Source organism: Dermochelys coriacea, chromosome 2, assembly GCF_009764565.3.
Source record: "Dermochelys coriacea isolate rDerCor1 chromosome 2, rDerCor1.pri.v4, whole genome shotgun sequence".
Classification (NCBI taxonomy): Eukaryota; Metazoa; Chordata; order Testudines; family Dermochelyidae; genus Dermochelys; species Dermochelys coriacea.
In genome coordinates, this window is record NC_050069.1 from 76,106,807 (window position 1) to 76,130,160 (window position 23,354).

Consider the following 23,354-nt stretch of genomic DNA (forward strand, 5'->3'; position numbering starts at 1 on the left):
AGACAAACAAGTTTGTTTACATTTATGGGAGATAATGCTGGCCGTTTGTTACAAAGTCACGTGAAAGTGTTAACAGGCATTCGCACGGCACTTTTGTAGCCTACATTGCAAGGTCTTTCCTTGCCAGATGTGCTAAACATTCATACGTCCCTACATGCTTTGACTTGTAAGCGCTGAAGTTTTACAATGTTTGGTTTTTGAGTGCAGTTATGTAAAAAAAATTCTACAATTGTAAGTTGCATTTTCACAATAAAGATATTGCACTATGGTATTTGTAGAAGGTGAACTGAAAAATACTATTTCTTTTATCCTTTTTACTGTTCAAATATTTGTAATAAAAATAAAATGAGCACTGTACACTTTGCATTCTGTGTGGTAATTTAAATTAATATATTTGAAAATATAGGAAAACAAAGATATTTATTATAAATTTAAATTGGTATTCTATTATTGTTTAACAGTGCGATTAAAACCGCAATTAATCATGAAACTTGAAATCAAACATCCCTGTGCAATACAGTGCAAAGCATACATACCATGCATTTTCCAGAGACCTTTCAAAAAGGCCTCATAAGTGGTGAACAGCATGGATAGTCATCAAAACCAAATCATCCCTCATTTGCCCAAATATGGAAAAAAAAAAGTATGTCATTTTGCCATCAATGGCCAAGCTATGTGTTACCATTATATCTTTGCTGTGTCATTTTTGGAGTCAATGACAAGCGAAATGTCACCATTAGAATTTGAGAGACAAAATACCATTTTGTTAAATTAACTCACAGATTAAGAAATGTATAAATACCATCCTGGAGAGTTCCATATTCTAGTTGGTTCTTTTAAAGATAATGAATGGTTAGTGTAAAAAAAAAACCAACTCATTAAATTATTAATTCATTCTGATAGAGATGGGATTAAGCAGATGAACAACCTACTACTTGCTGCTGTTCACTTCCTCCGCAACTAGTCCAAGCACTATTTATCTTCATATTGTTTCAATTCTAGTAACTAATGTACTCTGATAGATCCTAGAGGATCAAGAGTAAGCACCTGTAAAATACAATTCAAATACAATGCATGTTACCTCACAGATCCCCAGACTTGTCATGGCACAGTCTGGGAAGTGATTCTGCTAGTCTTTATCCATGCAAGTAGCCCCAATGAAGTTAATAAGACTACTTGTCTGAGTAAGGATTAGTAACATGAGACCCCAGGTTTCTAATTTTGTACTAATAAGAACATATGTCGCAGTCCACATTATCTCAAATAATAATAATGATGCCACATAGATCTAGCTATCTAGATATAGATATCTATATGACCAGAACTTTAAATATCTTACCCCTTGCCAGCTTTGATCTGATTGATAATTGCCTGTATTGTTTATTAATACAAATAATACTTGCATAAATAATTTATATTATGGTAGGCACTGTACAGGAGAAACGTATAATAAATGACAGTCCCTGCCTGATTAAGATTAAGAGCTTAATCTAAACCTCAATAAATAACAGGTGATGAAGCAAATAAGTGGGAAGTTCGGACAGGAAAATGGGAGGATCAAAAATAATAGGATGTATTAGCATAAAATAGCAGTGGGCACAATTTATAGCCAACTCAGCAGCAATAACCACAATTTGCCACCTTCTACTCGATTTCAGCTAGCAGCTTTGTTTTTAAGTCATCTAGCAAAACTAGTGGTGATTAGGCATTTGTGATGATGAGCAATTTGAACAAAAAGAATTCACCGAACAGGAAAAAGAAAACCAAATCAGCTATTAGGCAACAAGACACTAGCCTAGCATGAGTATTTTGGATTCATGATTCATAGACAGCAACTCTGAAACACCAAATCTGTGCCCGATTATAGAAGCACATTAATTTTATTTAGCACTTTTTATATTCAGGTAACCCTGTGTACTATAGAAGGTGATAGAATTTAGACCAAAATTCTCTGCTGGTCTAAACTGGTGTGGTTCTATGGAAGCCAGTGGTGCAGCATCAATTTATGTCTGCAGAACATTTCACACGAAAATTCAGACACTGGTAACGCAGTGAACACATAGGTAAAATGTGACAGCTGCATTTACTAATAGCTCACACAAAACATTAGCCATTTGAACATATTTAACTGAGGGGGAGGATTTGAAAAGGGTATTCTGTTTCCCCACATATCAAGTAGTATATGGATGCCCCAGTTGCTTTATATCTCATCCTTCTATTTTCACTCTTTTCAGGCCACTTTTTACTTCTCTCAACACTTTGTTATAATAAAATCTACACCCCGAAATAAAGTAAATACAAAATGATGAAAATGTTTTTAATTCAGTCAACAGCTTAATTTCTGTATAGTTTAGAGGAAAATTGTAATTCTTCACACTATAAATACACAAACCAATTCTGTTGGGTCTGATCTTCCTTCTAGTCTTCAGCTGTCCTTAGTCTCAATGAGCTGGAAATCCTCATATTTTTAATTCAGTGTTCTAGCGGACTGATTATTTTCTGTTAGGTATTTAAAAAAATACCTTTAGAAAACATCCCAACATATGAAAGAAGTGAGAGAAAGGGACTGAAACAACTCATTCATACTCAAAATGAAGAGTTATTTACACAGAGAAATGACATTCTTTTCTATCACATAGTTTATTTAGAACTCTAGTGTGCCCAGGAGATATAATCTTAGATACATCACAAATTTGAAGGGAGGCAGATTACCTCAAGTATCACCTGTCAATAAAAGTCTGCTACCTGCAAGTAAAATTAAAAAAAAGTTTAAAAATAATTGGTGTCTTTAAGACTTTTGAACATGAAACTGATTTGCTCACTCTAAATTCCTAATTTTTTTTTTTTTGCATTCTATCTGAAATTATGAGCTCTACTAAATGAATTTGGAGAGGGAGATTTTACATTTAATCAGTGATGGGAAGTGACTGAAACAGGGGCTTAATAATCAATTCAAACTTACTTAACATATACTTGGCCTAACTAAATGTAAATTAAACACATACTGTCGATAGTAGAGAGAAATCTTACTCCACAGATTTTTGCTTGTGTCTTTAGAAACAGGAACCACTTTTAAATAAATATCATTAAAATTACTTCCAAAACCAACAAATATATATTTAATGAAAGCAATTCAGCAAAGCACTTAAGCACATGCTTAAGTTTAAGCATAAGTATATGCGAGTAGTCCCATTTGAAGTCAATGGACCTTAAATGTATGCCAAATATTTTCATGTGGATTTCATTAAATGTGGAAAAAACTTCACGTTTCTCATGTTTAGCAAACTTTAAAATATTACAAAATGGGTTAAGAGTATTCTTCTTTTAGAGCAGACTATGGAGCCTATCACATATCAGAGCACTGGAACAGAACATCATCAGCGTGACCAAGTCATGTCAAGCAAACGCAAGCCAAGCCACCAGACTCACAACATTGCTCATCCTCTCTTCTTCCTGCTAACAGCTCCACAATAGTGCATGCAACTAGATGCGGTTTCCAGCTAAAGCACATTTGTTCGTCACCAGGCTGCTCTTCCCATCAATCTGATAAAGCACCTAAATTGAAAATACTATCTCAGTATTTTACCAGCAAGTAAACCAACATGCCAGACGCAATGGTACATAACTTTTTCCATGCCATGACCTAATGACAATCTCAAATCCTGTGCCAGGATGTTTATATTATATTCTAGTGTATCATACTATTAAAAAAAACCACACACACACACACACACACACACACACACACACACACACACCTTTTTAATAGAAAGGAATCACTACTAAACACTTTCATTGCAATAGTGCAGACGTATACTGTGCTCAGCTTCCCTCTTATGCTACATGCACTTAAAGAAAGGACACAGGGCCTGATCCAAAGCCCATTGAAGTCAATGGAAAGACTCCCATTGACTTCAGTGGGTTTTGTATCAGGCCCATATAGCACCTTTATGATGACCAAGCACTCAATCTAGATTTCCTTTGATCCCCCAGAACCTCAGAAGCACCCCTTTGTTTCAGTTAGCTTTCTCAGCATGGCTTCCTCTTTTCCTGCTTCTGGAGAGTCATATTTTTTCCAATGTTGTGAGGTGCATATTCAGTAGGAAGCTAGGGAAATGCAGTTCAGGTCAACCTGCCCACACTAACTGTGACACTCTAGAAGGAGAGCACCTTAATATTTACTTTCCATCCATTATAAAGTAGTGCTTTTTAAACGGAGTCACTCAATCAATTCATATTTATTCAAATGTTTCAGAGGTCCCATTCCAATAAGCAACCAATGGCAAAGATGTTTATCTGACTTATCCAAATCTTTGATCTCCTGTGATGGGGTACACAACCCATCTCACCCACACTGAACACCAAGGGGTTAAGGAGGGATTCTGGGCTCAGCCAGCTCCACCGCGCCCCGCATCACACCTGCACAGACTGGAGGAGGGGCAGAGCAGCTCACTTGTAGGAAGACCAGGGAAGAGAACAGACCTTCAGCTCCTGAGGAAAGAGCCAAGAAAGGCAGGAGCTTCCCAGACAACCACTGACTAAAGGCCCCTCCCTGAGGGAAGGGAGGGCCAGCTCCTGATGCACCTTGAGAGGGAATCATTCCCCTCTCCTACTAATTCAGTTTATTTGCATTAATTCCCTTTGCTTTTTGTTCACAGACTACCCCAGAAGGGAAGAGACTTCAAAGTGACCTGGTTGGAGGGCCAGGTCACAGGAAGAGGCAGGCCATGGCAGAGGTGGAGCTGCCATTGGCAGGAGACATCCCGCAGAGAAAGAGAGCTGCTACACAATGCCTGGCCAGGAGGAGGTGCCAAAGGTGATTCGACCTTCACTCCTCCCTTCCCAGGTCCCAAGCGACTTCCTCCTAACCTAATGCCTATATCCCTCCTACTTTGCCTGGCATGGACTAAAAGCTATTTTATTGGATTTTAACTATGGATTAGTTATGATCACAGGAGCACAATACATAAACTCAGTCTGCAGAAGGCATTTATCAGCTCAGGCTCTGGTTATTATTAAGTTAATAGGAGCACCACTAAGTTATTAATACACTGAAATGTTTTTTTTCTTCTTACTTTTGCATCACCCTGGCTCACTGTGGCTTAGGAAGGAATAGGTCCCGCTGCCACAGTAAATCTTTTTTCTTTTATGCCATAAAAGCTCCTTTTCCTCCCTGCCATTCTTTCCTGAAAATGAGAATATTTGTCAAAGTTATTTGAAAACTGAAGGTAGGTGATGGGAAAGGCACTTACTGGACTTTCCCACCATCAGCACCAATATCTGTCAATTTTTCAAAAGGTCAGGTTGAGGAAGCAGTTGTCACTTGCTCCTCAACCAAAGACTAGGAAAATGGTTATTCCTTTTCTCTTTTAAATGGAAACAGACCAACCACCATTAAACCATAGATTCAAAAGCTGAACAAAACAAAACATTCTATAAAATAAACTAAGTCTGCCTCAAAGTCCATGAACACTATGATTACAATGAAGTCAGAACTCAGTTACAATATAGTTGCCTACTGACTTAGTAATGCCAAGGTTAAAATCTGTAGTGTAAATTGATCAAACTACCAAAACTGGGCTGAAGATTTGGACAAGCTCTTTCTTTGTTTATAAAACTACAGTACAATACATGCAATAACAGAGCTACCTGAGTAAGTATTTCATAGCTATACATTTAGCAAATACCCATAAAATAGCAAATAGATGGAGACAAAGACAGTGATATATTATGTTCTATTATTAATTATTATTATTATTGATATACCACCATGACACTAATTCATTTATTAAAATGAGAAATGGGAACACTGAGTGCACAGGAAATCCAGGATCAGCCTTTTATATGAGGAGATGGTTTCCTTTAAAAAACATGTATTTTGAAAACAATATCTGGAAAAATACAATACAAGGGAATTCTGTCTTGGAATTCAGGTGTATTTTGTCACCTTCTAATGTAAAACAATTCTCTCACTTCCCTTAAAACATATTGTATGTAGGTGAATACCACATCTGTGGTTCAAACAGCAACATTGTAGCCTTTTATAATTTTTACACACACACACACACACACACACACACACACACACACACACACACACACACACACACACACAGAGTTCCAGATTATATAAAACAATGTATTATAGGGAAAGTTCACATACAGCTCAAAGGGTCGGAGGGGAGGGAGAGAGAGAAGAAAGTGTCCACACAGTATCAAACAGTGATGTAATAATTGGACTTTGAATGAGGAAGTTCCTTTTCACTGCAGTATCTTCGCTTGATGATAAAAACTGAATTAAGGGGACTTAAATATATATTTTCTGACAAAATTTTTAAAAAAGGAACCTCCAATTTTAGAAGAAATGCTAAAAGATCAAGTTAAGTTGAAAGACTGCAGTAGCTTGAACTTGATACTAGGACATTTCAGAAGAAAGCCACATTTTTACTGTCTGGCATAGCCATTGGATTCAGTGTAATATCTTAGGTTTCAGAGTAGCAGCCGTGTTAGTCTGTATTCGCAAAAAATATCTTGATGCAGAAGTAATTCAGGAATATAAGCAGGATGTTGGACATAAAAACCTTACTTTAACAGTGATAACCACTAGATGGCAGCCTGCATATTTTAGTAAGCGTGGCATGTATCTGCTATCAGATTTTAACTATGTTGGCATTACATCAGGCAGACCAACACAAATCAAACATTCTGGATTTCTGTGGCTCCCTCCTGAAAACAGCCTGGTCTGTGTATTTACTTGAACACACACAGTAAGCTTAGAGATTTGGCAGTGTGAGTAGCTTATGAAGGATAACGCCCAGGACAACCTATGAAGAGCAAATAGCAGATATTTTTTATGTTGGCTTAAATATTATCATGGTCAGAAAACTTCTTACAGAGTTATCTGTATGCTTTTTTCAAAAGTTAGGCCTGGAGAACACCACACTTTCCTCTTTTGTGGAACTTTAAGATTTTTGATGTCAGAGAAAAATACAGGAAAATATCTAATATACTAGGTCCAAATCATTGTTGACCTGCATGCTGTGCAGCCATTTATACCAGTACAAAATGAGTGCAGGGTATGTAAAATGGAGCCAAAGCAGAATGTTAGTATTTTGCACCGGTGTAAACAGTGCTGCCAACTCTTGTGATTTTTATCGCGAGTCCCAGGATAGTTGGTGTTTTTCTTAAAGCCCCATCTCTTGGAATGCTCTGATTCTGTGAGGATCTCAATTTTCATTTAAAAAAAAAAAGTTTCCAGCCCCTATGGCTGCAGAGAAAAGCTTGAAAATGTTCACATGAGTGTGCACTAGAGGCTCAGAAATCAAAGGGCAATTAAAACTAATGCAAAATGTATTATACTTTAAAAATCTCATGATTGTTTAGAAGATTTCAAGATTGTGGAGGGGCCTGACTCATGATTTTTTAACATTAAGGGTTGGCAGTGCTGTAATCAACTGCCAAGGGGCAGAACAATGATGAATTGGGCCCAAATATCCATTGTTTATTTTACGACGCAATATAATTTCTATGGATTCACTTGGATGGCTGGAATTCTTAAGCTGATCCAATTATTTTTGCTTTCCTGATAGAATTTGTCCTATCAAGATTTCACTTAATTTTTAAATAAGTTAAATATTTAAACTGAACTTATGCTTAGGAAAGCTGCCAAACAGACAGTCCTGATGACTGAATTTCTCTGTTCATCCACAGTAGAGACACAGCACAGAGAGACAGTGACAGTGTAAGCTTTCCCCTTCTTTTTCTACTAATATTGCTCAATCCAGAGACACTACTTTTAGGGCCAATCTACAGTAGGAAAATTTGTACTGGTGTAACTACAGTAAACCGGTGTCAACCTGTGATGTATAGTCACTACATTGGTGTAAAGTGGGACATACACCAGTGTAGCTTACCTTGGTATAGGTACACTGGTGAACAATTTTCTGACATACATAGGACCCTAGAGGCAAAATTCCCTAGGCCCATTTAATCCTTGGCTGAGATTGGCAACTAGAATGCTAGTTACCACTATAGTCAGGGGTATAGGCTTTGTGATATGGGAACACAACTATCCTTTTCTCTGCTTTAAGCTTGCAGGTTAAAGGAGTCACTGTCTCATTAAAGCAAACTATACAATACATTTTACTAAAACCCTATTTTGATGTCACATACTCTTTCTTTATTTGCTTTCCCATCTCTGCCACTTTCCAAGGTATGTGTCTCTTAAAAATAACTTTATGTTCCGTTCAGCTTCTTCTTCTAGCTCCGTTCAGCTTCTTCTCCTAGCTGATATATTTGGTAACACCAAAACCCAGTGCTACCACACAGTCCTTTCCGTTTCAGCAAATTGTGATGTCAGTCATTGAATTGCTGCATCACTGAATGAACAGGGCATTAGGAACAGTCTGAGGAAAGGAGAGAAGCTTCAACTGACACACAATACCTCAACAATCTGCAACAATGTAAAGAATCAGTATAAAATAGACAAATGGATGGGGGTTAGGTAAAGTATTACATATTTACACTTTGTCTGAGTGTGACAGAAGCTTTTTAATGATGTTGCCAGAATCCCTAGATAGAGTAAGAGTCTTGATACACATGGTTGCTTATCTGTCATCCTTTATTTTACACATGCAAGATTAAGAATTCCTGAAAAGCCAAGACAAAAGAGGGTTTCAAAAAAGAAGCAAACTTTAGATTATTTGATAGAGACAAAATGAAAAGTGAAAAATGAAGCTAGGGAAAGATCAAAAGCTTCAGAGGAGATACAGTATGATGCTAGATTCTACTCCTTTCTTAAGAAATTGAATACAATCTTTTCAAAGTATACATTAAGGGCCTGATTCTTCTCTTACTTACCTCCCTTTTAAACCAGGGTAACTCCAGTGACATCAACTGGGTTACTCTCAGTTGTAAATCAGAATAAATCAGATTATAATAAGGCTCTATATCCAGTTCACGAACAAAGGCCATGTTTACACTTAAACTGCTGCCATTGCACCACTGTTGAGCTTCAGTGTAAACACTCAATACAGCGATGGGAGAGGTTCTTCCATCACCGTAGTTAATCCACCTCCCCTAGAAGCAATAACTAGTGATGTCTACATTGGGGATTAGGTTGGCTTAACTAGGTTACTCAGGAATGTGGATTTATCACACCCCTGAATGACCTAGCTGGGTCACCTTAACTTTTTACTGTAGACCTGATCTTAGAAAATGCTTAAAGTGTACAGGTTTTTTATTGCAATTATCCACATTTTAAACAATATTAAGGACCAAATTCTCCTCTCAGTTACAGCTCTGTAACACCACTGTAGCCAACACTGGATCACAGCTGTAACTCAGTCAAAATGTAAAATTTTTATTAATGACCTAGAGAAAAACAGAATCGCTGATTGTGTCACAGATGACACAAAAGTTAGGGGAGTGGTAAGTAATGAAGAGGACAGGTCACTGATTTAAGGTTATCTGGATCACTTGGTAAACGGGTGCAAGCAAACAGTATGCGGTTTAATACATGTAAATATATATGCATAGGGAACAAAGAATGTAGGCCATAATTACAGGATGGGTGACTATCATGTGAATCAGTGACTATGAAAAACATTTGGGGGTCCTGGTGGATAATCAGTTGAACATGTGCTCCTAGTGTCAGGCTCTGGGTTCAAGGCAGTCATGCCTGGTGATTAGAGCAGTAGTAAGAACAGGTACAAGGATCGAAGCCAGTTGTAGAGTTGGGACTGGGACGAGGGCAGCACTGAAACTGAGGTCAGAGTCTGTAGACAAGCCAAATCAGGATTCCAAATACATGCCAAGGTTGAAGCTGGATAGGAGTCAATCCAAGAGGCTGGGTGGTCAGGAGGTGGCTGCAGGGTCAGGGTCAGAGTAGTGCATGGGCATGGGCTGAAGTGGGCTGGAACTAGGCTTGGGGAAGGCTGGGGCAGGAACAGGAACTGGATCAAGGGCAAGCTGGAAGCCTAGGGATTCAGTAACACTGAGGCAGCTGGAGGGTCCCTGGCCCAGTAGTGCTGTTGCACAGATTAACTTGTCCTTTGGAGGGGTCAGTGAAATGCCTGTGCTAGGAAGTCAGCTGACACAGGCCTGCCCAGCGATAGGCTGCTGCAGCACGCCCGAGTAGGAGTCACTGCAGGCTCTATGGAGGGTGAATCATGGCAACTGAGTGAACAGCCCTGGACTGGCTGTGGGTTTGCCTCATATGTAGTGTGATGCTGTGATGAAAAGGATTAACGTGATCCGTGGATGCATAAACAGGGGAATCTCGAGTAGGCATAGAGAGGATATTTTAGCTCTGTATTTGGCACTGGTGGAATACTGTGTCCAGTTCTGGTGCCTACAATTTCAGAAGGATGTTGATAAATTGAAGAGGGTTCAGAGAAAAGCCACAAGAATGATTAAAGGATTAGAAAACATGCCATATAGTGATAAGCTAAATACAGGGGGAGGTTGGGGTGCGGGAAGGAATGTCGGATGCAGGAATGGGCTCAGTGCAAGGGATTAGGGCAGAGGAGGGGTGCGGGGTGTACGAGGGGGCTCAGGGAAGAGGGTTGGGGTACAGGAGAGGTGTGAGGTACAGGTAGGGAATTGGGGGGGCAGGGTGCAGGAGGGGTTCAGGCTCCCGCCCAGCACCGCTTACCTAATGTGGCTCCGGGGTGGCAGTGGTGTGCAGCGGGGCCAGGGCAGTTTCCCTGCATGCCTGCCCTGGCCCCACGCTGCACTGCTCCAGGAAGCAGCCAGAACCACGTCCCTGCACAGCCCCTGGGCGGGGGGGGGGGGGGGGGGGGGGGGGGGGGGAATAAGGCTCCGCGTGCTGCCCTTGCCATGCCTCCAGGTACCTCCCCTGAAGCTCCCATTGACCGTGGTTCCCCATTCCTGGCCAATGGAAGCTGCGGGGGGCAGTGCCTGGAGGCATGGGAATGCATGAAGCCCTCTGCCTCCCCCTCCCCTCGGGGTTCTAGGGACGTGGTGCTGGCCGTTTCTGAGAGCGGCGCAGGGCCTGCAGCACCATGGGGGGCAATCCCGTGGACTGGATCCAAAGCTCGCCCCAGTATAGAAGCAAAAATAGAGAAAAGAGATACAAGGGGAGAGCCCAGTTTATGCTACAGTGCAATGGACTACCAGGCAAAGGAGTGGTAGTAAGGACACAAATGTGAAGGAGAGGATACAGCTGAAGCAGTAGTGCATGGAATCAGAAGTGTAAAGGGAAGGACAGTGAGCAAAGGTACAGAATGAGAGGTGCAGAGAATATAGAACTATTGATAAAGTGGACATCACAGTGTGTGTATACTTTCATGCTGTCTTTAGGTTTGGTTTTTTTGTTTTGTTTGTTTTTTAAGTATTTTTAAAACAAATACTACAGAAAAACAGGAATAATTCCCCTCCCCACCTTGTTTGAAATATTCTTCAAGAGGATTGAAAGGTAATGATAGGCAATGGGATATATGGAACCTTTCCTTTCTGGGTATCTACTTCAAATCATGTCAGGTCACATGACAGCTGTTGAGAGACCTCAGTTCAGGAAATGATGTGATTGTCCCATTTTAATTCCTACACCACAAAAACCACCACAAAGTAGCACTTTGCTTTTGGCAGTTTCAGCAGAGAGGGCAAGAAACAGGTGAGAACAGAGACTGAACTATATTCGAACTACAAGAAATCACATCAAGCCTGGCCTGAGGCACCCTTAGTGGGGAATAGTGAGGAGAAAACTTGAACTGCTACTGTTTGTCCCACACTTGTGCCTAAATTAGGACTTCAGCAGGGCTGCCAGTTCAGCCACTGGTCACTGTAAGTGAAAGATTAAAAGAAGAAGCGTTTCTGCAACTCACCAGGAAACTATTTAAGACCTGCATCCGATGAAGTGAGCTGTAGCTCACGAAAGCTTATGCTCTAATAAATTTGTTAGTCTCTAAGGTGCCACAAGTACTCCTTTTCTTTTTATTTAAGACCTGATTTTCAGAGGTGCTGATCACTCTCTGCTTCCACTGAAGCCAATTGGATTTGTTGGTGGTCAGTACAGCTGAAAAATCAATCCCTAAACAAAATCAACCTTTTGAAGATCTACATTTCACTTCCATACCTCCTTTTGAGGGATAAAATGAGCCCAACGATCAGGTAAGCAATGCATCACTATTCCTGAAGTGTGACAGTTCCATCGCTGGCCATTAAAAGAAAACACTCAACATTTACCAACAGTAGCATCCGATACACCACAGTTCTCTCTTATCCATAGTTACCAGACAGAGAAATAGATGTTGAGTTTCTAGTGGCACCCTCTCTGTAAGAATTTCAAACACACATTACTCACCAGCTGTTATGCTATCAAACATATCCATATTCATGAACTTTTTAAAAGACAGATTTTTTTTTAAAGACACTTTGGAATAGTTTCAGGATATTGTGCTGCCAGTGAATAACTTATGGATGTAAATCTCCATGAAGTATTTGGCTGCAGTGAATGTGCTAAAATAAATCCTCATGAACTTTTGATTTAAATAATTGAGCATGTGCACATTCTCCCCCCCGACCCTTCACCCCACTCCAAAAGACTAGAAACTCATAAGGCACTAGGCCATCTTATGGAGCATTAGGTCCCTGACTAAATAGCTGGAAAAAATGAGAGGACCTGAAAGCACTAAGTTGGGAATAGTTTAGAACTTCACAGATGCCAGCTCTCATAGTTTTATCATGAGTCTCATGATATTTCAAATTCTTCTTAAAGTCTCATCTCTTGGTGTCATGTGAATGAGAGAGAATCTGGAGTTTCTTTAAAAAAAAACAAAACAAACAAAAACTGGAGTTTCTAGCCATCATGGGTACAAAGAAAGGTTCGAAAATGTGACAAGCATACCATACAGGCTCACAAAAGCCCCAAAATGTTTTGCTTTGTTTATACATTTCATGATTTTTAAGTGACTCTCGTTATTTTTAGAGGCCTGACTCACAATTTTTCAAAGAGTTTGGGTTGGCAACACTGGTCAATGTAGTGATGAAAGATTCAGGATTCAGACTGGACTCCCAGGAAATAAAGTTTTAAATTCCAACAAGGTAGACCTTTTGGGTTTCTCATGGGAGGTACACTGTATACCTGCAGTTTACTTTCTCTGTGGGTATAGATGTCTCTTACTCAAAGAGACAGACCCTGCAGTGAGTGGTCCTACCTACTCAATATAGACTATTACAGCTCCCATGGCATTTTGTTAAAAAAATGAAGTATTTAGTCCAAAGAGAAGGGTTTTTGCTCCTAGAAGAAGGCAGGCATGAGACAATGCTCTGGAGTTCTAGCTGTTGGTGGAGGAGGATGATCTCATGACAGGCTGCCCTGAAGCCTGCTGCAATGAGTCTCAACCTGCCAAGGTCCACATGGGATTCAATACATGACAGAGACTCATAATGAGGGACAAACAAATTATTATTCATTCAGGAAACTTAGAGTGCTGGAGGATTCATTTCTTTTTTTATGGGTATCTCGATAATCATAGTTTCTTGCTCCTTTATCTCCATGGTAAATATTTTTAACCAGAACAATGATGGGGGAACCAAATTTGTGTGGAATGCAGGTAACATCAGAAGTAAAAGAGGCATTTAAGAGAGTTATGGCTGGCTACACATCACACAGCAAGCCTGACTTCCACGTTTGCACAAACAGCATTGCATGTTTGATACCCAAATTGTCAATTTCTAGCGTTGGCTTGATATCATCAGGTTGAGCACAGTTTGCTATAATGCCAGACTGAGAATCATGGCACAGAGTGAGAAACATCTGAAATTGGTATGTTTCTAGGCAATTATATTTCAATTCCAGATATGGAATTATTCTACGTTAGGAGGGTGAGTCATTAGCCTAACTTAAACCAAACTTAAAATGGCAGGCCAGATCAAAAGGGGACCAAAAGCAAGCTGATTTGACTACGTGCCTCTTAGGGGTAACTGTTTGAACTCAGTGAAAGGAAGAGGAAAAGAGGTATTAGCATAGAAGCATAGAAATTAGCAAGGTCACCACCACAGTCACTGGCAGCAGCTCCATTCATATGAAAACAGTTGTACTATGCTTCGGAGCAGACAAACCAAAAAAAAAAAAAAAAAAAAAAAAAAGTATGCAGAAGAAAATAGAAGGGGAAAAAAACAAAACTGAAAACCCAAGGTGTGGGATTTAAAAATCAGAAAAATGAGCTCCCTATTTGTCTACTTTAATTAAGCCCCATATTACAATAATCAGCATGGCTTTAAATTCAAGGCTTTCAACTGCCAATGGTTTATTCTGATCTAGGGAAATCAGCAGCATTTGCTTTTTCTGCAGGCATCGAATAATCTCTCAACATGCTGAGCAAAGTCCATCAAGAACGGCAACAGCTCGCCAGCTGTACAGTCCTGTATTGCTCCGTTATGTTTAATTGTATAATGGTTTTTTATTACGATATGTTACGTTCCACTGCTTCTGCCTCTGTGGCCCAGAGGGAATGTGAGAGAGAACATGATATTTCATCTCAGGGTGCTTTTCTGTATAAGCTAATCACTTTTTAATACATGCAACAGAAACAAATATTAAAAACACACACCCTATAAATATATCCCAGTATCAAACAAACTAAACAAAGACAATGTACGGTCACTCCCTGTCAACTTCAGTGCTGGAGAACACGCCATACATTTGGCAGTGGTGGTTAGTCACTTGTCCTCCCCAGTTTAGGGAGCCTCAGCACTTTTCTAGAGACAAAGTTATGGCTAAAATACTAGCTGCAACTCACACTTGATAAGGCAGAAGTTATCCTGATGTTGTAGTGGGGAACATTTAGTGGTCTGGGTGGAACACTGTCTTTGCTTTCTTTTAAGGGTGTGTATTCCATAGCAGTAATGGCCCACAATGGCTTCCAAATTCTGCAGCTGGCCCACAGACTGGCGATCTCATAATACTTACCCACACTTTTGCCATCTCTACTCTTGACTGTGGTAGAGAGTGTTACTTACTTTAAGCCCACCCATAAACTGCAGTGAGCGAGGAATCCACTTGACCACCTCTTGAATGGCACAGGCTGCTGTATGTAACACTTTGCTCAAGCTTCTTCACTGGCTTTCCGTTTGCTGCCAGGTGAAGTTCAATTAAATTAAAAGCCTGGAATAATCTGGGACTCTATTACTGTAGATCACATCTTTATCTTGAGATGTTTGATAGAGAAAGGGCTAGTCATCCAGAGAAGATTAGTCTTGAACGTCATAGATTTCACCAAAGCTTTTGACTGCATTCATAGTGTCGCTATGGAACATCTTACAACAGTATGGGCTTCCTAGAAAGAGACAGTGTCACTAGTCAAGATGCTGTACAAAGGCTCAAACTGCTGCGCAAAGACAGAAAATGGAGAGACCAATTTATTTGATATCATCACTGGAGTACAGCAGAGTTACATTTTATCATCCCCACTTTTTTACGTTGTGATAGATGATGTGATGCAAAGAGTAACATCAAAGGAAGATATGGGAGTTAGGTGGAGTAGAGGAAAACTTCAAGATCTTGATTTGGCAGATGGCATTGGTCTGTTGGACAAAGATGATGACGGCATAAAAAAAGACCACTATCAATGTTAAATGTGAGGCTGCTACCAAAACAGGATTAAGAAACAGCCAAAAGAAAACATAAAAGTCATCACTGTTGAAAGAACAGTCAGCAATGACAGTGCATATGTGACTGATAGTGAAGATTACAGCATATCACGGAAGCATAATCAGTGCTGATGGCCAACTCCATAAGGAGATTGAAGCAAGAACTGGGAAGGCAAGGGGAGCTTTTTCAAGACTGGTAAATATTTTGAAAAATAAGGAAATTAACATAAGAATCAAGATAAAGTAATATAATGTCATTCTGATACCAACATTGTGATACGCTTCTGAAACTTGGCAAATGCTAGAAGCCCACAACAGGAAATGTAACGCATTGCATCAGAGATGCTTGTGGAGAATACTTGGCATCTGCTGGTGGGATAAAGTAACTAATGTTGATGTGTTACAAACCTGGTTGACTCGTGCCTCCTCATATGGGGACGTGACCACCCCCAAACCCCTCCTCTGCCCAGTGACCCCTGCACTCAGCTCGGGGCTACTGGACTCTTTCCACCCCATATTATCTGCAGGGAGCGGGGGGGGGGGGGGGCTCTGTCCTTCGCCTGCTGCACCTCACCCTGGCACATTTGGCCACTTTCCTGCACCCAGGCTCGAGCGGGGAGCGGGACAGAGCCACTTCTCACATTGTGGAAGCTGGCCACTCTGGGTTGCTGCTCTGTGCAGTGCAGTAGCTGCCTGAGAGAGTCTGGTGGCGGCGGCCCACTCCCTACGTGGGCCTGGCTGCTGGGGACAGGGGCTGAGCAAACCGGAAATGTGACCGGGGGGAGTGGGAGGACTCTGACTCGCTCAGCCTGTCTCTGGCAGTCGAGCGAAGGCAGGGAGCAGGCTGCCGCCACCACCTTCCCAGGCAGGCTCTCTCTCAGGCGGCTGCTGCACTGCACAGAGCAGCCTCCCTGCAGCCAGTATGATAAGTGGCTGGTTCCACCCCTTCTGCTCCCTGCCCAAGCCTGGCTGCCAGGCACAGGGCCGAGCATGCTAGGGGTAGGGTGACCAGATGTCCCGATTTTACAGGGACAGTCCTGATTTTTGGCTCTTTTTCTTATATAGGCTCCTATTACCTCACCGCCCCCATCCCGATTTTTCCGATTCACATTTTCTGTCTGGTCACCCTAGCCAGGGGGCAGGCGCAGCAGGAGAAGGGAGCCCCTCTCCCTCCTCTCAGGCAGGCCAATCTGGGGGGCACTTGACCCCACATGTCACCCTATGCATTGCCTCTGGTTACAAAGGACTGGCCAACAGACTGTACAGACAATGATTCAAGAAAGTCGGCGGAAGTGGTTTGGCCATGTTGTATGGACATCAAAAGGCTATTGCTAGACAAGTCCTTTACTGGATACCATTCGGAGGAAGTTGGAAAAGAGGAGGACAACATGTGACATTAAAGAGGGTTTTGAGAAAGATGTAGCTGTCATGGAAACAAACTATAATGGAGTAAGAAATGTGGCAGTAGACAGATGGAGACAAAAACACTGGATTGCCTCATGAGGTACAAGAGCATCTAAAAAATAAACACAAGTCAAGTACCCTATACCCCAGTGGTTACAGCATGCACCTGGGAGGTCAGGAAGCCAAGTTAAAGTCCCAACTCCACATCAGACAGAGAAGATTTGAATCTAGGTCTCCCACATGCTAGGGGAGCATCTGGTTACTGGGGGTAGTGGGGGTGGCACCTTTGGACACTGGCAAGTCGAGAGGTATGTAAATAAATTCGTTGTTAATTTTGGAGGGATATTGTAATTAAATCTGAAGTGTTGATTGTGCAGAGTAGGTGTGCTCTGATATCACCTACTGGATCGGACCCTGGAGGTAACACAGGCTGGGAAACGCTGAGTTTAAGAATCCTGCAAGGATCTAGGTGAACGCTTTGAGCTGCCCACTGGCAGAAATAGGGGTGCCTAGAGAAGATCGGTGATACAGGGTTAGGCGGTAGATGACTAGGGGTTTTAAGGAACTAAATTTTGGACTTAGGCCTCTAAAATGGCAGTTAAGTGCTTGGTATAGCCCCACATGATCAGCAGCCAGGACCCCTCAGCTAAGAGGCCCTTTCCCCACATGTAGAATTCATTCACCTCTGCAGTCCATCAGAGCCCAAATCTCAAGTCCTTTAGCTTACATCAACAAACCATTTTGTTTAGTTTATGGTTTTGGTTTTGTTTTTTTGTTTTTTTTTGCTTTTGCAGATGGCATATCTAGTGTGTGAGATATTCTTTATAACTCAGGGCCTACCTGCTATGACTACAGGAGCTATGCAAAGTAATACACAAACATAGCTCTCAATTATCCCTCAAAGAGGGACATCACTCATTTTAGTCCCAAAATTATCCATTTCTCACAAATTTATTATCCCCTCACTTTTATGGTTGAAAAATTTACAGCGGAAATAAAAAAAGCCATGAAAGTATGGTCACAAAAAGAGTTATCCACACTAAAGCAATGAATTCCAGGGCATTAAGTTTCCTGCATGACAATTTTGCGTTCCTCTCAATTTGGGGCTTTGTCACACATTTCATCCCACCTTTGGACACTGGCAAGTCGAGAGGTATGTAAATAAATTCCTTGTTAATTTTGGAGGGATATTGTAATTAAATCTGAAGTGTTGATACAACACAGGGCATCTATGAACAGCTGATATTTTTCAATTTTTTGTTTATCTTTTCCATTTCTTTATGGAAAATTTCTTGAATTCATTAGAAGAATGAGGCTGAACTGGATCTGATTTTGTCATGGTTGATAAGGAATTGCAATGACGTACTGGAAGGGAGGAGGAAAAAGAGGAGTGACTTTAATTAAGCTCGACCTAGCTCTCCTGCTTAGAGAGCTTTTTAAAACAAAAAACTTGTGCATAGCAAGAATTTTCCTACAGTTTTACAGCCTGACCTTCAAGGTCTGTATTTGCAATTTTTAAAAAAATATCTGCTAAATATTGTTGATATTATTTTCCCTTGTCAAAATTAGCCGTCACCTAAATTTACGTAATTCGATATAGCAGTTCATTTGAACTACACAAAAGCATTGGTACTTGGAAAAGTAATTTATCCAATTGCATTTCCTTTTCATTCCTTCCCCCTTTTATAGCTTTCTGCTTTTAGGCAATAGTTTAGTGGTAGGAAAATACGGTTCTCTGTAACATCACGGCTGTTTCACACACTCCACCACCCATTACACAATATCTACATCATCAGGGAAAACTAACTGCTCACTCTGTTCCTATAGTCTGCTCCAGAGCCCTCTTTTATATTAGCAGAGAAGAATTCACAGAGAGGAGCACATGGATGTGTGTTTGCATAAAGCACAGCTGCAACAAACACGGATTGTTCATTATACAGCGTACCAGCCTAAATGATATCCTAGAAGGAAAGGCTTACATGCTACTATATACTAATGAGCATCTTTATGTAAATATTGTGGCATTAATAAAATCTCTGTTCTGCCTTTGCCAGCATGGCCCCCTCTGGTATCCAAACAAGCACTGCTTTGCTCCCCAGACACCCTGAGCCTGCAGCTGACGGCAGCTCCCTGCACTTTATTAAATTAGTTCTTTTTTTTTAAAAAAAAGAGCCCTTTAAATACATACACAGCCTCTTTTTTTCCATAACAAGTCTACTCTGGTAGTTTGTCAGAGAGGAGCTGGTTCAGGGGGCAGGGCAGAAGAGCACAGTTGAAAGAAGAACAGAGATGGCTTGAGAGGCAGGGGTTGCTAAAAGCTGGGATAAGAGTAGAGTTGTCTTTGTGGTTTTTTTTTTTTAAAATAGCCACTCTTAAATGAAACAGCTCAGATATAGCTGAACTATTTTTTCCCCCATTTCCACTTTTGTCTCCTGAATTCACTACTGCTCAGTACATACTCCACAGCAATTTCAATGGGGAAAAAGAATTGCTAACGTTAGCGGGATGACTGTATTAACAACCACTTCAGAACCATCACTTGGTATAGTCTCGTAGTGTCTAGATATTCCATCTTGGACAGTCATTGTTCAGAGCTTAGATAATTTCCCTGAAACATCTGTAACTCTCTCCTCAGCAATCACAGCACACTCTAGTAGTGTAAAAGTCCAGGAAAGAGAGAGAAAAACTATTTTGACAATGGAAAAGATGCACGGTTCAGCCATCTCAGAGCAACAATAATTATTTCTGAAGAGCTTGAGAAGGAAATAGTTTCACACAGACCTTCATTCTAAGGCTAAAATTTTTGGTTAAATCCCTGTGTCTAGAGCTAGATACATGGGGATTTTGGTACAAATATGAGTAAGGGCTTTTAAATGCCACAATCAACTTAAAAAATAAATCGCTACGCTCTCCTTTTTCATTTGGAAAGCTCAATAGGATGTATAAAGGTTAAGGTATCCTAGATTACAGTATTTATAGGAAGCATTCAAAAATTTACAGCTGAATGAAGAGAGTAAATGAAGATTCTTGAACTCATTTGCTTTCCTCCACTCCTCCTTTATTTGCCACAATTTGTTTTTATGTAGCACCTTTTAGACTCAAAATATCCCAAAGCAAAAATAAGTTAATGATCATGTAGGCAAATGGAAACCATCCTCCACTATGTGCTCAGCCATAGTTCGCCCACCGTCTTAAAATTAGTGCCTCTTTTAGGGCTACTATCGACTTCAGTGGGCTTTGGATCATGCCTATCAAACTAGGTATGTGAGGAGGCCTAGACACATAAAGTTGTTAATTCTTGAAAAGCGATACCAGGAGCTCCCATGAACACCTGACTGATTTCCACATCAATGCTTATTTCACGTGGAATTTGAGCATTTCGCTGTGGGGTTGTGTCATTCTATCTATGTGTCACCCATGTTTTAAAATTGCATTAAAATCCTGGTGTAGGTAGGTGAACAGCCACCTCCTGGCTCAGAGCTCAGGTCCTATCCATTCCCCCTATAGCAAAAGTCACATAAAAGTAAAATTTCACACACAATATGGCCTTTGCTTCTTTGTTACTCCTCTGAGCTATCTAGCATTATGGTCCTGATATCATGCACGAAGTGTACCACAAAAAAACAATAGACATTACTGTATTCTTCTCCCTAAGACAGCACTTTTCTGAGGGTGGTCTTTAAAAGTGCACTTAGTGTCATAAATAGTGCTAGACTGACATCCATAGAGACCAGAGTTTTTGGACCTTTGGTACACTTATACAACATTGCTAAAATTACAATGCAGATATTCAATGTCCTACCACGGTGCCTCAGCCTTTATCCAGAAAGACCATTTCTTCCTTCACTCCTTTTGGGTACGAGCGTATTTCAGTTTCCATAAGCATTCATTCCTTTTCCTTCCTACTGAGGCAGCCAACAACGGAGCCAGTCATAAAGGTGTTGTTTACAATCTGGACACCTTATCCATTAAGAACAGAACTGAGACCACCAACTCGTTTCACACAGGCTACTGAAGAAAACTCCGATGGTATTGATTTTTAATCACTAACTGGCTTTGTTCAAACTAGTGACAAAGGTGTCACTCTATATTCTATTATAAAAAGAAATACTATTTGTATGTTTACACAAATACTACACATTTCATAAATACTAATTATTGTTCTATGTTCCATTACCAATGCCTTCAGCCATCCAGTCTCCCATACGATGAGGCTATTATATCCTTGTACTTAAAATAAGCTCAATTAGATGGGGGGGGAGGATGGGGACTCAAGACCAGTGTATGCAATTACCATGGAAATTAAGTGAAAATTTCATCATCTGACATACAATTAAAAAACTAAAATATAGTAAGGAAACACGATCACAGCAGCTATGTCCAGTGTGTTTCCTTCTGAATTGAGAAAGACTGAACTACTGTAACTGTAGGAAACTGTACTGGGCAGCCCGCTTGTGACATGGACCAAGCTTATGGTCCTTACTCAAGCTAAAAATGCCTATTAATATGAGAGATATGCTAAAGAGGTGATTGCAGGATTTGACCCATGGCTAGTAACCTGAGTGCTCTACCCATTCTCCATTTTCTTTTAAAAGCTTTTCAGACTGGCCTTTTGCCTATATTTGGAGGCCACAAGCGGAAGATTTTTCTCCAGCACCGATATTCACAACCTCAAAGCAAAGAGGTAGCTGCTGAGCTGCACAGGTCATGTCTAGTTTTTTTTTTTTTTTTTTTTTTTTTAAAACTCCCTCCAGTGCAGCGCTTCTGATGACAGCACAAGTGTTTAGACCAGTCATTGTTACAGTTAGTGGAGATACATTGGTGGGATTTCTTTTTAATAGTCCGGTGTAAACAGGCCTAGTGAGAAACAAACAAAACAAAACAAAACAAAAATCTATCTGCAAAACAAATGGCAAAGTCTATGGTGTGGTAGCTTTTTTTTTTTTTTTAAAAACAAACAAAATAAAAAACACAAAAAAATTTTTTTAAAGCTCCTGGCATTTTTCATAACCTGCTAAGAGAAACCGTTTTTAAAAGAAAAACCACCACATTTAGAAGCAGCATTAAACTCTTCCTCCCCCACCCCGCAATAGAAACACTTCCACACTTAACACTTTGATGATAATTAACAGTATGGAATTATTCTACATTTCTTTATTATCCCGGCATTCTTATTAGTGTCTAACTGTACATTCAAATAAACCCACACTTTCCTTTCAATTGGAGAAGAAACAGATCCTACATTGGTAAGACTAAAGATGGTACTTGCTATTAACAACTGACATACTTACAGTTGCATTTCTTCTGTACAAATCTAAGCTTGCATGCTGTTCTGTAGGTGGATAAACGGATGCGATCCAGATCTTGAGCCCCTAGTGGAAGAGAATTATGCATATGGTGTGACATTTCCCTGGGGTAGAGTCCACAAGTACAATGAATCGTGTGCGTACTGTGACATTCTATACCTTGGGGGAGTGTCTTGTAACCCCCATATTCCTCATGTATACGATTGTGATCTTATATATATAAAGCATGCCATGTGAGGTATCCGGGGAAAGGTTATGAACTGCTCAAACCCACTGTTCTATCTAAATACTTATATCTTTAGTGCATATGAAGTTATGAGGATTCTGTTGTATGGTTGTCATTAAAACATGCTGTAAAAGTTGGGGAATCAGCCAGATATTAGCTCCCCAGAGACAACAGCAAGGAAAGTAACCAGCGCCCAGGCAGGGTGTCAAACAACCATCAACAGCCATTGTCCAGCAAGGGAGCTACAATTCAATGACTCACCTGCATAAGGCTGCACCAGGGAAATTGTTCAAGTTGCATGGGGACTCAGCAATGCCCACCAGACATGCCTGGACTTGTGTGCTCCAAGCACACGGGACTGAAGATATTAAACCAATCACAGGGGGCCCATGCTTCACCCATCTATGCTGCAAGCAACAAAGACACTCAGAAGAAGACCGAAGACTCCAGCAGAGGAGACTAGCCCAGGTTTAAGGGACAAACCTGTATATGAAGCACTGCAATGTCCAGTGGAGGTGAGAGAAACTGCTTAATTTAGTCGTTGCCCAGACTAATAGGGTTGAGAGTTTAGACTGCGTGCTTATATTTTATTTCTGTTGGTAACTAACTGATTTTTTGCCTAACACTTAATATAACTTAAAATCAATCTTTTATAGTCAATAAATTATAAATCATATAACAATAAATAAATAAATCAATAAACTGTTTATCTTCACCAGTGAGTTTGCCTGAAGTGTGTGGTAAATCTGCTCAGGTTTGCAAAGGCTGGTATATGTCCACTTTCCATTGATGAAGTGGTGAAC

General features: G+C 40.5%; 1 protein-coding gene across 17 annotated transcripts in view; it reads right to left on the reverse strand.

Moving 5' to 3' along the window:
* The window catches only part of DTNA (dystrobrevin alpha), a 291,708-nt gene that overhangs the window by 94,510 nt on the left and 173,844 nt on the right, over positions 1-23,354 (reverse strand). For all 17 annotated transcript variants that reach the window (XR_006278862.1, XR_006278861.1, XR_006278860.1 and 14 more), the window contains exon 3: positions 22,311-22,391. Coding sequence is in view for 14 of the 17 variants with exons in the window: in XM_043507894.1 (XP_043363829.1) it covers positions 22,311-22,391 (81 nt within the window). In the remaining 3 variants the exon portion in view is untranslated. The remainder of the gene's footprint in view (positions 1-22,310; positions 22,392-23,354) is intronic.